General features: G+C 38.1%; 1 protein-coding gene across 7 annotated transcripts in view; it reads left to right on the forward strand.

Moving 5' to 3' along the window:
• The window catches only part of AGTPBP1 (ATP/GTP binding protein 1), a 126,351-nt gene that overhangs the window by 72,155 nt on the left and 38,441 nt on the right, over nucleotides 1-15,755 (forward strand). For all 7 annotated transcript variants that reach the window (XM_025197692.1, XM_025197689.1, XM_014517354.2 and 4 more), the window contains exons 16-24: nucleotides 6,182-6,265; nucleotides 6,512-6,598; nucleotides 6,683-6,831; nucleotides 7,800-7,887; nucleotides 8,901-9,045; nucleotides 9,552-9,705; nucleotides 10,451-10,631; nucleotides 13,226-13,355; nucleotides 13,826-13,957. In XM_025197692.1, the coding sequence (XP_025053477.1) occupies nucleotides 6,182-6,265; nucleotides 6,512-6,598; nucleotides 6,683-6,831; nucleotides 7,800-7,887; nucleotides 8,901-9,045; nucleotides 9,552-9,705; nucleotides 10,451-10,631; nucleotides 13,226-13,355; nucleotides 13,826-13,957 (1,150 nt within the window). The remainder of the gene's footprint in view (nucleotides 1-6,181; nucleotides 6,266-6,511; nucleotides 6,599-6,682; nucleotides 6,832-7,799; nucleotides 7,888-8,900; nucleotides 9,046-9,551; nucleotides 9,706-10,450; nucleotides 10,632-13,225; nucleotides 13,356-13,825; nucleotides 13,958-15,755) is intronic.

Here is a 15,755-nt window from a genome sequence, read left to right on the forward strand (position 1 = left end):
ATTATTGGATAAAAACTTAAAACTTTCTAAAAGGGCCTCTGAAATTCCCTGTCAAGAAAGAGCCTGTGAAATTTCCTTAGGCCTTGCATACTGGAGACTAACCAATTCCTTAAGAATCCTATAGTTCCCGTGTGAATGTTTATGCATGTGTGTGTTGTTTGTCTCCTTCCCTGTTATACAAGCACCCCTGATTGTAAATATACTTAAATGTATATATTTTTTCTGATACTGCCTAGAAATCCAGGTATGATCAGGCTCCGCTATACTAGATGTTGTACACACACACACACAATTAAAATAAATCCTTACTCTAAATAAATCATTATTTTAAGGAGCTTACCCTCTTTAGATGAGATCTGCCAGATGGATGAATAAATCAAAGGGAATTAGAGGGAAGGAAGGATAATAATAAAAGAATGTTTTGCATAAACTTGCTGTGTGGACTGTTTTGTAGGCAGGAGTTCCTATAGAGACAAATAAGTAGGTCAGCAGCACCTGTTATAGTAGGTACATTAGCTTGCCACCAACCTAGCAACTGACTTTTATGTTGAAATTTTTCAGTTTTATTCTTGTAATTTTTCAACTGTTTTGGGAGACTTATGCATCTGCCTTCCCTTGACTATTAATTAATATGGTGAACTTAGCTAAAAGTGAAGTATAACATTTCTCTTGGTTTGCACTAGTCCTTATTTAAGATTGGCATAAAAATTACTTTTACTAGATGGTGTTTGGCCAATACAAAGTTAATAACACAATGAAAGCATTGAACATTACTTGTTAGTAACATCACTGGAGATTAAGGGTCTGCTCCCTGTGCTATTTTTTAAAGGATGAGCTGATGTGGAAGCCAATTTAATTACCTTTTTTGGTTCTGGTCATTTTTTAGCGCACACCTTTTGTATATCATCTGACATTTCTCAGTGCTTTGGTCATTTTTTTTCAAAAAGCATATAAAATGTTCTATTTTACATTTAGAAGAATCTTTAAAACTAGTAAAATTGGAATGTGTTCTAATAAATATGAATGGATTAGGGCACCAAGACAGCTTCTTTTTTTCAAAGGGAATGTCTGTCTTTTTGCCTAAAGCTGCTATGAATAATCTTAGAATTTTTGGCTTTGTTTTGTTACTGGCTGTAGATTTTTGGCTGATGAGTTACTTTACAATCTCAGAGTAACTCAAAGTAACTTCATTTATTCTATGGGATAAGCATGGAATTCACAGAGACACTGTTATATTTGATTTATATGCCTATAGTGCCTTTTTTACTGTGTGCCATCCTGTAAGTGTTCAGTGGTAACAGATGATTCAGTTTGTCAGGTTACTACAGTATGATGAATTTGTAATACAGAAATCTATTTAAAGTAGACTTGGCCTTTCCAGGAATTCAGACTTTGCAACACATTTGAAAATGAGTTTGGTTGGAGACCTAGGACAGATTTTTCAAAAGTACCTTAAGTGAATTAGTGCAAATTCTCATGACTTTCAATGGGGCTTACACATGTAAATCAGAGGCCGACATCCTTTTCTTTCTACATTGTGGAATGATCCGGCTTGGGTTCAAGGTGGGTCAGTGCTAGGACTGAATCACTGCTGCTTCTCCCCACCACTGCATTAGGTAAGCTGACAGCCATGGCAGTGGGAAATTGCCTAATTGCCTTGGCAAGGCCAAGGCTGCCACTTCTCTCTGATGTAGCACAGGGGAAATTCTGCCTGGTCACAGCTCAGGGGAAGCCCGTGACTCAACAGTCTGGACCCACTGGCTCCATCAGCCAGATCCAAGCTGTAGGTTGCCAACCCCTCACTTAAAAAAACCTGAGGAGCTTTTCAAAATTTTACTCCTAGTTACTAGGGGAAAACCAGAACCCTTGCAGGGCTCTGGGACAAGTATCACTTGGCTCTAGGGTTTTCTAGTAAAGTAGCCACAACTGTGGTATAGGCAGTGAAGTGAGGAAGAACGGTCTTTGTGAGGTAGCTAACTATGTGGGGAAGAAAATGAGACTGCTTCTTGTGTTGAAGGCCCGAGGTTGAAATTCTGAGAGCAGTGTAGGTTCACACATCTTTTTTTACTTAACTCAGAGGGATTAAACTAGAATTTGCAGTCAGTCTGTCCTACCAGATCAAAATAATGCAGGATGGGCTGTGAGTGTTTTAGTTTTCAGGACATCTGAGGATATAATCCAAAGGTTCTAATAAGACTTGGTATATAAAAGGTACTTTTTTCCCAGAAGGAAGAGAGCCTTCTGGGAAAAAGAGTGCATCCTCTCTTTGAAGGGGAAGTAATTTAATTCTTTAATTTTGTTTGTTTGTTTGTTTGTTTGTTTTTCCAAACATTTGTTCCTTCTAAATTTGGGAGAAGGATTATGAGCAAGTCTTTCTAGAGATTAACCATATAGGTTAGGTACAGACATTCAAAAAGCTTGAGCCTGAATTGATTCAATCTTTGTAGGTTAGTCTAATCTGGCGAGGTTAAACTGGTTTGTAACCGTACAGACATCTCCTCTGCAATGAAGAAATATAGGGACATGTCTGCAGTGGCTCTGGCTAGAAGCCGGGGGGTGCTAGAGCAGCCCTCCCTTCAGTACTGAGGTGAGGGGGGTGTGGCCAGGCCCCTGCAGGATGGTCTGGTTAGGGAGGGGTTCCCCCCCACTTGCTGTTGATAACAGAGCATTGAGTTACACAGCAGGGAGTTATACAAGGAGTTGTTGTTAGCAGTTATCAGACCATCAAACAAAACAACAGCCTCTTTCATTAATTCAAGCTCTTCTTAAACAACTTTTTGTAAGGAAGGAATGGAGGGACATTACCAGCTACCTGTTGATTAGCTCCAAAAAGCCCTACGCTGACACTGTCTTGTCTCCAACAGCACGGCCCATATCCAACATGTGATATGCTAGCTAATGCTGAGAGGTGTCTGTGTAAAGAAGAGGGGAAGGGGGAATCTCTGCTTGAGCAGGGAGTGACGGGGTGGAGCAGGGGGAAGTCAGGCAGATGCCGCTGTACCTGCAGTCTCTGCTGGAGCTCTGGCCAGGGAACAGAGGGGCAGAGCCAGCCCTGCTGGGCTGGAGCAGAGCCTCTCCCAGGGTTGCAAAGCATCTGGGATGCTGGAAGACTCTGATTTAACTCAAACCAGGAAGGGTTTGGGACAGACATTACATAAACTGGTTTGACCCAAATCTGTTACGTCTGATATTGCATTCAACCAGGTTTATCTCAAACTGGTTTCAGCCATTTACAAACTGGTTTATGTGCACTGAACATCTGTTCTGTTACAGGTTTAAACCAGTTTACGATCACTTAAACTGGTTTATGTGTAATGTTTGTCCTTAGCCATAAACTTGAGAGAGAATGGTCAAACAATGCCCCATGCAGAAAAAGTTGTTTTTTTTCATGAGAACTTTACTGGTTTGAGTGTGTTCAGACAAGGAGGTGATGCCGATGCTTAGGAGTAGCACCAATAACCTAAATCTGAAATGGAGAGCCTAGAAGTGATTCTGGGTGTATGCTCAGGTGAAATCCTCCTTTTGGAAATTTTGTACATCAGGAGCAAAAGCAACTGGATGGGCCATGCTTCTCAGCAGAAGTCTTGAACGGCGATGTAGAAACTGTGTACCCATGCCTTTAGACTCCTTCATACTAGCTTCTAATACTCTTTTTGAAAGCAGTTGTTATGTGTTAAAAGTATTGTTTGTTATTTATGTGTAGACATCAACAAATGTTTTGGGGTTGTTTTTTGTTTTTTAATCAGTTTGCATGCTTTCTCTAGGTAATAGCCTTCTGGTGTTTCCATATGTCATGCCTCTTTCAGTGATATTCTCTATAATGGAGTGGAAAGTCACCTCGCTTATCTTTCTTTCCCTTTATGTAAAATTTGGGAGGAAATCCTTTAGATTGGAGATTTTTTTATAACATAGTACAAATAAAAGTGGGTTATGTTGCATGGTTAGGTAAGAATAGCGATATCCTTTGTAGTAGGGGTGTGCAAAACGGGCCCTATTTGATTCAGATTTGGCCCGAATCGGGGACAGTGATTCAGTTTGTTGATTTGGATCACTGTCCCCCATTTGCTTTGGCCAAATCTGAATCTGAAGATTCGAAGCTGTTCCAGAGAATCAGCGATTTGGACATTGACACACCTCTAAATGTTTTATTTACATACCTCAAGATACCAGGCACAGCTCATGAATGGTGTGATCCTGAGGTGGATAGAGCGTCCCACAGGAGCACGGGGGGCCCCCACATACTTGGCAGCGAACCCGGAAGTGGTCGGGAAGTACTTCCAGTCCACTTCTGGGTCCAACAGGGAGTGTGTAGGGGCCCCCCCCTCCCGGCCCCCAGCTCAGCGATTGGCTGAGGTGGGACCCTGGGTGCCCCCCCAGACCCAGGAGGCACCAGTCGCCAAGCCAAAGGGTTCAGGGGGGATCCCTCAGCGCGCTCCCCAGTGGACCTGGTAGTGGACTGGAAGTGCTTCTGGTCCACTTCTGGGTCTGCTGTCGAGCGCACTGGGGAGCCCCCCACACTTCTGTGGGACACTCCATGTGCCCCAGCATCACTGTGTTGACAAGCTGCCTGCTACCTAGAGGTATGTAGAAAAAATATTTAAAGCTGTCTATGCCTGAAACGCCAAATCTCTCCGAATCGATTCCAAGGGTTCCAATTTGATTTGGAGAGATTCAAGGGTCCTCGGAGTCGGAGATTTGGCTGCCAAATTGGGCTGAATCTCCGCTGAATAGAATAGGGTCCAAAGCGTCGCATACCCCTACTTTGTAGTTCAGTTGGGATGTTCAGTTAACAGGGGGTAGCATGACTTTGTCTGACACCACTTACTATAATTTACATTTTGACAATTCTGATGTTGTACAATGGGTAAAACTTTTCAATATATATTTATGAAAAATCCCTTAGGCTTTTTTGTGGATTAGAGGTAACTACCTATCTCTAATGCAGATATGCTGGAGTAATTGATTAATACATAAATACCCATTCTTTTTCTCTTATCCATGAGATTTTGGGTTTGTTTTTATTGTACGTATCAGGGTTTTCTAAGGATCAGGTATTTGGAAACTAGAATGCTCACCACTCAAGTCCCTTGAATCACCTGACTCAAAACTTAACCAAAATTCTAAATTATTTTATTTATTGGATAGCTTTTGAACCTCATGCCTGAGGTGAGAATCCAAGAATGTGAATTTCTTATAATTGCTGCTGGTATAGAACAAGAATTGTAGGTTAGTAATTTCCTGCTTCTCTATTTTTTGCCCTGTTTTTCTGTGCATTTGCCTCATCACTGTCATGTCAGTATCTCACAGCCATTAATATTTTATCCTAGCAATATCCATGTGAGGTAGCACACTGAGATTTAGCAACTTGTACAAGATAACACAGTTAACAAGAAAATTTGCAATTAACCACTTTTTTTTGCCTCCCCAATACTCAGTGTTGCTTTGTGTAGAGAGATACAAGCATAGGACCAGCCTTGGACTCCACTTTTATGCTTTTCGCTATTAATCTGCTTCCTTCTGTTTTTGTTGCAGGTACTGTGCAAACTTTCCCACACAGCCCTGACAATTCATTTAATTTTTGAACTGCAGCACAGTCGTGCTTTTCCAACCCAAGGCCTAGATATTGCCAATTCCTCTGTGGTTTAACGATATGGATAAATGTCCAACTGGCGTTTCTCTCTCGCTCATTTGTTTCCTAGTCAGTATATGAACCCAGATGTCCAGAGGTGAAAAGCTCACTAACCCACTTACTGCACAGTTTAGTCCTCTACAGTTCCTTTTTAGTATTCATTGACACCGTATTTATGAATTGCTAATACAACTGAATCTCTAAAATATTACCTTAATTAAGCTCCAATAAAATACCTGATAATTCCTACTTCTACTGTAGATTTATAACCCCCCCCCCCCCCCCCTCTTTTTATTTTACATTTTTGTGCATGCAAATTCAACCTGTGCACATGCAGATATTGGAATCTATCGCTTGTCGAGTGCAAGCACCTGCAAACACAAGTGCAATTTTGTGAGTTTGTGTACATAAGTAAGGTTGTGTCTTACTGAAAATTGGGCTAATTAGCTTTGTTTGTGTCAGAGTCTTTGGTTGATGCTTAGGTTGATATGCACCATGTCTAAAATGACAGATGTGGAATATGTTTAAATGAGATCTCCTTTCTTATTGTAGGACAAAAATCGCTCAAGATATAGAAAGACTGATTCATCAAAATGATATTGTAGATAGAGTTATATATGACCTTGACAATTCCAGGTACGTTTTACATGTTATAGAAGTGATCATTTTCTGTGTGATAATTGGATATGCTGATTTTGCTTTCTTGAGGGTGAATTTTGTGGGGAAGTTTAATCCTAATGAGAACATTATTGCATTTTTTTTTATTGTGCATGTCTTTATTTTGAGCAGGTTACTAATACCAAGTTTAAATTATTTATGAATTAACTAATGAGTGCCAAAGGTCCATTCCTTTTGCTTTAATTGGATTTTTATATTTTGAAGTTGTTCAGTGCCAGAAGAAGGAGATATCTTGAAGTTTAACTCCAAATTTGAGTCTGGGAATCTGCGCAAAGTTATTCAGATTAGGAAGTAAGATTTTCCCCCCCCTTCTTTTGTATAAGAACTGCACATTTCTAATTTAGGAAGACTTATTTTGTCTTTGTTCATCTCCAGAAACGAGTATGATCTTATTCTGAACTCCGATATAAACAGCAATCATTATCATCAGTGGTTTTACTTTGAAGTCAGTGGAATGAAGACAGGAATTGGTTACCGGTTTAACATCATCAATTGTGAAAAGTCAAATAGTCAATTTAATTATGGTAAGGCATGTTTTCTATCTGCTTACAAAGAAGAACATAAGAATATGCACTGGACTATCCAGAGCAGGATAATTGTTTTAAGGATCTTTAAGGATCACTAGCATGTTCATTTCTCTTTTTACAAATTAAACTCAGTACTTGTGACTAGAAAACGTCTGACTGGCTCAGTTTATAACAATAATTCTTGTTATGCGTACAACTTTAAAACTGAAATAAAGGCTGTCATAATAAAGCTATAGAAAGGATAAGTCATAAATTATTGATTAACATGGGATTCTAGGTTCATCATAGTATGAAACCATCAAACGCTTCTGAGCTCTTTTTATCACACTAACGGGAACTTGTCTTAGCATCATGGAGAATGTGATGCTAATGTGTACTTACCACACAGCGTGTCAAACTTAACCTGAACCTGCTTTTGCAAGGATAGTCAAGATACAATGATAGGAAAATACGGCTGGAAGAGACCTCAGGAGGCCATCAAGATCAAACGTCTTCAGTGTATTTACTCAACATGAACAGCATCTGTTGTTTGAGCACAGTCCTGTGCACATGGTCCAATCCTATTTGCTGATAGGTGGACTGAGGTGCAAGAAGGCTGGGACCCTGACATTTTGTGAGAGTGAGTTAGGCTTGAATCCTGGATTTTCCTGACTTAAAGTCGATGCTAACCATTGCATTACTTTAAACTTGCATGTGGTATTTTAGAGCTGACTTTTGGCTGACATTTATGTTGCACTTTTTCTCTTGAATCTTTTTCATTCTAGTGTCTGTTGACTATTGATTTAGAATGCACCCAGCTTTTTAAACAAATCTAACCAATACATACATTATAAAAGTGAAATTTAATATACTTGACTTGGGGTACTTTATAAAACAGTTCAGATGAAATCTAGTCCATTGTGGGTTATGTGTAAAAGCTCTATTCCTTGACAGCAGGATAAAAGCTTAATACTTTTTTCTTATAGGTATGCAGCCCCTCATGTACTCTGTTCAGGAGGCATTAAATGCCAGGCCGTGGTGGGGTCGTGTTGGAACAGATATTTGTTACTACAAGTAAGTATGCCAAAAGAATGAGATGAGTACATCAGACTTCCTATGCTGAAGACTAGAACAGAATCTGATTTATGATGATAAATTATCATTAAAGGTGTAGTGGTAATATACTATATTTTCTTGCATACAACAAGCCCCAAAACACAATACACACATTAGTTTTGAAAGATAAATGAAGAGGAAAAGATTTTTTCCAGAGTTATGACTGCATAGAGCCAGGGGCAGAGCTTAATCTTCAGCTTACACACCCTCCCTTTCCTGCTTAACTAAAAAGCAGAAACCCTAGCTGCTACTGAAGACTTGTCTTCATGGGTGGATCTGTGATTTTGCAAAGAGCTAAATAGTCTCCAGGGCTGTGAAATAGGAGGAGAGAGACCAGGTGTAACTAGCAGTTTGCCCTAAGGAAGATTAGCTTGATTAGTGGAACATGAAGACTATTAAAAAGGAGAGATGATCATACATGTGGAGTGAAGAACAGAGAGCCATTGTATCAGTTGACTCCCTCAGCTGCTTGAATAGTAGTGTCACATGCTGCACTATGGAGCAGGAACCAAAGTAAGGTGCTTCTATTTTGGTCATAAAATCAGAGGTTAATACAACCTGATTTTGGGACGGCTGATTTTGAAGGAGGAACGTGTATATTGTATGCATGAAAATATGGTACTTTTCCAAGCGGTGCTCAAGTCTATAAAGGTTGAGAGCTACTACTCTAAGTGAATATAAAAGTCATTTCTTTAGGGACATGTTTAAAACTATTTTTATTAAGAGTTTTAACAAGGGCCTTTAATAACAATGATTGAGTTTGCTAGTTTTGCTTCCCTTTCTCTTGAAAGTTTCCTATGATTGCTACCATACTCTGCTTTGACTAGTAGTACCAACATGAGATGATTATTGGGCATAAGTGTTTGAATAACCCTGTCCTTTTGTATTTCATAGAGCCTTGGGGAGGAGGTTGTTGAATGTTCAGAAATGATATTACTTGATGTAATATGTTGATATGACTTCACTCTTAGGAATCACTTTTCCAGAAGTTCAATTGCTGCTGGTGGTCAGAAAGGAAAATCCTATTATACAATTACATTCACAGTGAGCTTCCCACATAAGGATGATGTCTGCTACTTTGCTTACCATTATCCATATACGTATTCTACATTAAAAGTGAGCAATTCTCTGAACTAGATTTTTTGATATCCTTTTATATTTTTTATAAATAATGTAATATATACTCTCATAAGTATCTGTCTCCATGAGAAAATTCTGCTGCTTCTAAATATTTTCTTCTGTAGATCAAAAGCAAATTTAAAAACTTAAGATACATTTGTGTTATTACATCATAGCATTCATATAAAAATGAGCAGATTAGAACGTATAGAAAGTGAGTATTTGCTTCTTCAAAGAAACACTGCAACAAATCTGGCATGATCTTTATTTCATTGCTATATGGGTCACTTGGTATGCATAGAGAATTAAAACTGTATCAGTAACTGACTTAAATATGCTTCCTCAAAAAAAAATTAGAGAGATGATATACACTGCAAACAGGAGGGAATGTATAAACATGAACAGCTGAATATATTTCCTCTGTAAGATTGATTAAAATAAACACTTTATTTTTTGTCATACACACTTGCAAATTAAGTACTTTTTATTATTTTTGGTTGAAGATGCATCTTCAGAAATTGGAATCCATGCACAACCCTCAGCAGATTTATTTTCGTGAAGATGTACTCTGCGAGACGCTAGCTGGCAACAGCTGCCCTTTAGTCACTATAACAGCCATGCCAGAATCGAATTATTATGAACATGTCTGTCAGTTCAGTAAGTATATAACTGGCCTCTAATTCACTGAAAATAATGTAAAATAAGCACCTTGTAAAATTTCAATGCAACAAATGTGTACAGATGTTTGCTATTCCACGCTCAATGTAAGATGAAACACTGAATTTAATGAGATTTTTTTTTAAGTGATGGTGTGTTAAAATCAAAATATTAATGTTATGGTTTTAAAAAACCTTATTAATTATCAAAGATAAACAGATTTCATACCTATATTTGTTCAATGAAGCACACTCCATTGCTAGAGATTTATTAGTATCTTTAGGTTTTATCATTATGTGTTTTTTTGAGGGCAGTTCCTACCTGCTTTTTTGAAATCATTGTTCTTGATGACTTTAGAAAATTTTCCTTCCAAAAAGACCCATTTTCCATAAATCTCATATCTTAAGTTGCATTTAGTTACCATGACTGTATCAGTCTTTATCTCAAAGCACCCCAGTTTTTTTTCTAAATTTCCCTCATCTACAAAAAGAGAAGCATCATGTCATAATGAACAGCCATTACTTCCTTTAACTGATGGTATTTATGCAATTGACCCTTTCAGGTTGTGCTTAATTTAAAAGCCATTGATGCATGTTTTTACCCATTAATATTTATTATTTATCCAGTGTGCATTTAAAAGAAATACTGGACTCCACCTGGGTAAATGGAGCTACTCTTTTTCAAACTGTTTTTTCTTACTTTACTTGTATTTATATCTTGCAATTTGTGTGCACGCTCTTTTTAGGGAATCGTCCTTATGTTTTCTTATCTGCTCGTGTACATCCTGGAGAAACTAATGCAAGCTGGGTTATGAAAGGGACTTTGGAATATCTTATGAGTAGTAGCCCTGCTGCCCAGAGTTTACGAGAATCCTATATTTTTAAAATTGTCCCTATGCTCAATCCAGATGGTGTCATCAATGGAAAGTAAGTTCAGTTATGCTCACAAAAATGTAATAAATTAACGTGAGACCTTTCTGTCTATCTTCACAATTAAAATAGTGTCCACTTTAATTTTGAGACTAAAAGTGCAGTAGTTTTCCAGAACTAATGTATAATTTGTACTGAAGGGATAACTTTTTTGCACTTACATTTTTAGGCTCTTTCTAGTATGTTGCTAATTAGCAAAGCTGCTACATACAAATTTTAAATGCTAAGTATTTTTTTGCTCTTTCCAGTTAAAATTACTAACATACTCTTTTGAGAGCCTTGGTTACTCGGACTGTGGAAAAACTTAAACACATGGCCTTTTCTACTCAGTGGTTTTAGCTGGCTATGGTTTGAGACAGTACTTTGAGAACCTTGTTACACATTAATTGTAGGCAGCTCCTGGAGCTCTGAACCACAGGATTGTCCACGCATTACCATCTGAAATTAGTTTTAAGAACACTTTAGGTCACTCCAGGGCAAGTTTATCTCTGATCTGTTACCCAGCTTGTGCTTCATTAGTGTGTGGCCACTCCCCAAAATGAGACACCTAAGTTGCTGTCCTCTAGCATCCCAGCTTGCAGTGTCCCCTCCTCCACCCTCCGGTTGTGTATAGACAAACCTTTCAACCCCTGAACTCTACTGCCCAGGGGGCAGTTCTGGCACCAAACCAACACCCTCTTCCTACCCCCACGGATGCAACCCCAAGCAAACAGCCTGCAGAGCACATGCCAAGTCTCAAGGCACATACGAGTTCAGGAGTGGGAAATAGGGGGTGGTGAGGGAACAAATTAAGGGACTGGACTGGGGCTTCCTTCCTGGGGTGGGGGCAGTAGCTCCCCCAAAAGCTTTTCTTCACTGCTTCTAGCCACCCTGGAAATCACGACCAGCACTCCCACACCTCAATCCTAAATCTGAGTTTATTAAAACAAACCTTTTTTAATTTACTTCCTTTTTATTTCTTTTTAAAGTCTTTTGTTTTACTTTTTATTTTCTTTTAGTGATCGACTTCCTTTATTTCACCACTGTTTCCCAACCCCTATTTCCTTTCAACCTCCCATTTCATTACTCACCCCCATCCCATGAACTCTCTGCTTCTCAGCTTCATGTTCTTATCTCCCACCCCCAACCCATCTCTCACACACCCCCATAGCAGGGATAGAAGCCTGTCCTGGTTCACCAGCCCTGTAGTGGAAACTCACAGCTGTAGCTCCTAGTTAGATCCCTGCTTGCCAGCCCTCTAGTGGCAAGTGTCAGCTGTGTAGGTGAGGGACAGTGAGAAAGTTTTTAGCCTAACATGCAACTGCTGCAAAAGTGAAGCTAGCAGTAACATGCATCAACATTTGAGCAGCTCAAAGTGCAATATGTAACAAGGCCCTGAGTATACCTACACAGTGCAATGCAGCATCATGTAGTGATAGCTGAGTTAGCTTTAAAAGCTGGCTCTGAAACCAGAAACAGTATAGCTTTATAGATTATCTAACCCAGCTGGAACACTGTGCTGACATGCCTATGTTGGTTCCAGGACCTAAACAAGTGTCTTTGCACAGTAGTGCATTATGGACATACAAGCTCATTTGGAGCTAGCATAAGTCCCTCTGTGATGTGAATTCTATAAACATCTAAAGAAAAAAAATGAACTGTATGTCTAAGGGGTGGCCAATTATTTCAGGTGAAGGGCTGCTTACTGAGTTTTGGTAAGCCATCGAGCGCCTCATGACAGGCAGCCGGGGCAGATAAATATTTATTTTCTAAATGTTTTAGGAGCTCTACGGGCCGGATGGAGTGGCTTGGCGGGCTGCATCCGGCCCATGGGCCGCATTTTGCCCACCCCTGGTCTAGCAATGTGCAATTTGATAGAGAGATTTATGCCAGTGAGAGGAGAGCACAGGATCATTTACAAAGTCTTAAACATTGCAACATGAACTGTGCTTGTCATAGGGCTGTTTTGGGGTGATGCAGAATGTGTGGTCGGGCTAAAGCCTTATCCATTCATATTATGTACTCCATCTGTGCAATAGGAGCACTATTGCACATAGATACTGGAAAAGAGGTATAACGGTAAAGCAACTAAACTTTGAACCAAATACGCATCATAGGATCTGATTAATAAATACTGCATTGAATTATGAGTTCGTACAAAAAACACACCTTCCTGCAGCTCCTAGACTAGAGGGTTTTTTCCCCCCAGATTCCATGACCAAAAAATGCCTTATTATGAAAAAAATGTTATTTGGTAGAGCTTATTTTAAACTTTAGTCCCTATTAAAATGTTGAGAATTGTATTTTTCAAGTCACATTTGTAGTAGTAGTAGTCATAATAATAAATTTTGTACCATGAATAATAAACACTCTGCCCTTCTCATTGGTCCAATTTTGTGTTAAGCATAAATCACTTCTGTAAAAAAAAAAATAATTTTTCATAGTGCTTGGATTTGAAAAATGGTTTTCTGGAACATATTTTTATCAGTGAGTTTTATTATATGCATGATGATTCAAAAAATATCTTTGGGTATGGCCTTTTTGGAACTGACTTTTAAAAAGTGATGATATGTTGTGCAAGACACTTTCTTTTATAAATTTGTTTTCTTTAGCCATCGTTGTTCTTTAAGTGGGGAGGACTTGAACAGGCAGTGGCAAAATCCAAATCTAGATCTTCATCCCACAATTTACCATGCCAAGGGCTTGTTACAGTATATGGCTACTATTAAGCGTTTACCTCTGGTGAGTATGGACGTGTGTGTGTAGCCCCAGACAGGGTATTCAAAAACCTTTGTGTCAGTATATCTCTTTGTAAGATAATAGATTTTTGAAACCGTGTCAGATGCTTACAAATGTGATTTGAAGAGCTGACTGGAAACTTGGATCTGTTTCCACTTAGGTTGAACCAGAAAATCCCTTTAGTTTATATTGTGGAAAAGTTTAGTTACAATTCCTGTTGCTGCTTTTGCTTCTGGTATGGTAAAAGATTCAAATTCCTGTAGTCTGATTTTTATTAAAAAAAAGATTTCTTTTTACTACACAAGTTGATTGTATACTGTGTCTTTCATCTCCTAATGCTCTATATTCTTTAGCACATGCAAATGAATGTAATAATAACTATAATAGATGAGGAAGTGTACAGATTTGTTTATTTGTTTGCTATTGCAAATGATTTTGAAACATTAGTTTACATATTTCACATAATTTTGTAGGTCTTCTGTGATTATCATGGACATTCTCGCAAAAAGAATGTATTTATGTATGGCTGCAGCATCAAAGAGACAATGTGGCACACTGATGTTAGTGCTGCATCTTGTGATGTGATTGAAGATCTTGGTTACAGGGTGAGTAAAAGTTAGACCTCAAGTTGTGAAAATGCGTTTTTGTTTTCTTGGCTTCATGGTGTTGCTACTTTTTTTCCTCAGTAGAAAGTCTTAATCCGTTCTAAAATGGAACATACGGTATCTGTTTATTCTTTCTCAAACTCATACACAGTAGATTTTGTTCACTTACCACTCTGGTATAACGTCCTCTGGAAAGTATCTGTTGCAGCTGCCCTTACAGCTACAATTTATACTTAGGAAGTTGTGTGCTAGGACAAGTACATATGCACGCTTACTGACTATTCTTATTGATTATTGCAATGTATGTATTTTAAACATACATTGGGAGCTACGCTAGGAAGTTGTACAGATTACTTTCACTTTTCAGTTTCTAAAAGATAGCATGGACTACCTTTTTATTTTTTGTTGTTGTTTGTTTATACTGCTTTCAAGCATTGGCAATGGTGTCATCATACATATGATTGAAGGGTCACTAGTCTGATAACATTTGTACATATAAGGATAATAACATTAAAATCTATAATATGTAACAAATTTGTGAATGGCTGTGCGTTGTTTTTTCCATTTGTTTTTAAATTTCTGCAACCTCGCTTATAGATGCTGCTGTTTTACATCTCCATGGTTACTTAGAACTTTGCGTGTTATCAGGTTAATAGCATTAAAGAGATCAAAGTATAAATGGGTTGACTTAAAAGGGTGTCAATTTGGCTACTGATTTGATTGGTAAATTTTGTTTGCTTCCATACGTTGCTGTATAGGAAATGCTTATAAACAAAGTAATAATAATAATCATTATTATTAGTGAAAAATAAAAGAAATAAATAATTGAAAGTGGAAGAGTATTTTGGAGTCTAAGTAGTTGCCCGTTAAGGCCACTGGCAGATGTTACATTAATTGTGTGATGGGATCTTAGAAATTTATATCCTGGATCCCAAAAATTAGTCCTGCTAGAGGGTCCAAATAACATCTTCCATTCTACGAATAGAGAAAATAGCATATGATTGTATAACTAAAGACTGCATCATGGAGCACAAGTGAGTTTGCATGAGTGATCTAGCATTTTCTAACTTCTGAGAGCCTGGTTTTGCAACCCATATAGTCTTTTAATGTACTTTTGTGGGTATTTTCCACTTCATTATTAACATATAAATTAAATATATAATAATTTCTAAATTAATACACAAAAGTCCAAATGGAATATTTTTTATATGGTTGAGTTATGATGGCCTTACAGTGTAATGTCACTGCCACCTTGTGGTAATTGCTTGTATGTGCAGTTAATTTCCTTTTTTTTTTATTTTTCAAGGATGATTGTTTATAAGAGCAGAGGCCAAGAACTGCACCTATTTGCTACCTACGTCTGTCTGTACGGTTTTACTTACTGATCGTATGACTGCACACACAAATGACTAGTTATGCATCTGCCTCTTTAGTACTTTTATCTACAAAATATGGGGCTGAAGTGTTGCTTCTGCTGCTACAACACATTTATATACTTTAAAAAATTAAAAAATGTCCTGTAATAATATTGACATATTAAAAATGACACTTGTATCACTAACTAAAATACCACTAACTCTATGAAAAAAAACCCCTCATACTTGCAAGGAATTTGTGGGTTTTCTTCCTCTCCTCCAGTTCATTAGTACGAGTGTATTAAGAGTCTTTTCACTTATTACACATCCTGTAGTAATCTGTAATATAGAATTCCTGTAGGTGTATAGTCTAGTAAATTGACTGGTCTGTATATAACTACTACAGGAACCTTCCTGCTTCATGGAAGAACACGTCTGTCTTT

Source organism: Alligator sinensis, unplaced genomic scaffold (assembly GCF_000455745.1).
Source record: "Alligator sinensis unplaced genomic scaffold, ASM45574v1 scaffold240_1, whole genome shotgun sequence".
In the NCBI taxonomy this organism is placed as follows: Eukaryota; Metazoa; Chordata; order Crocodylia; family Alligatoridae; genus Alligator; species Alligator sinensis.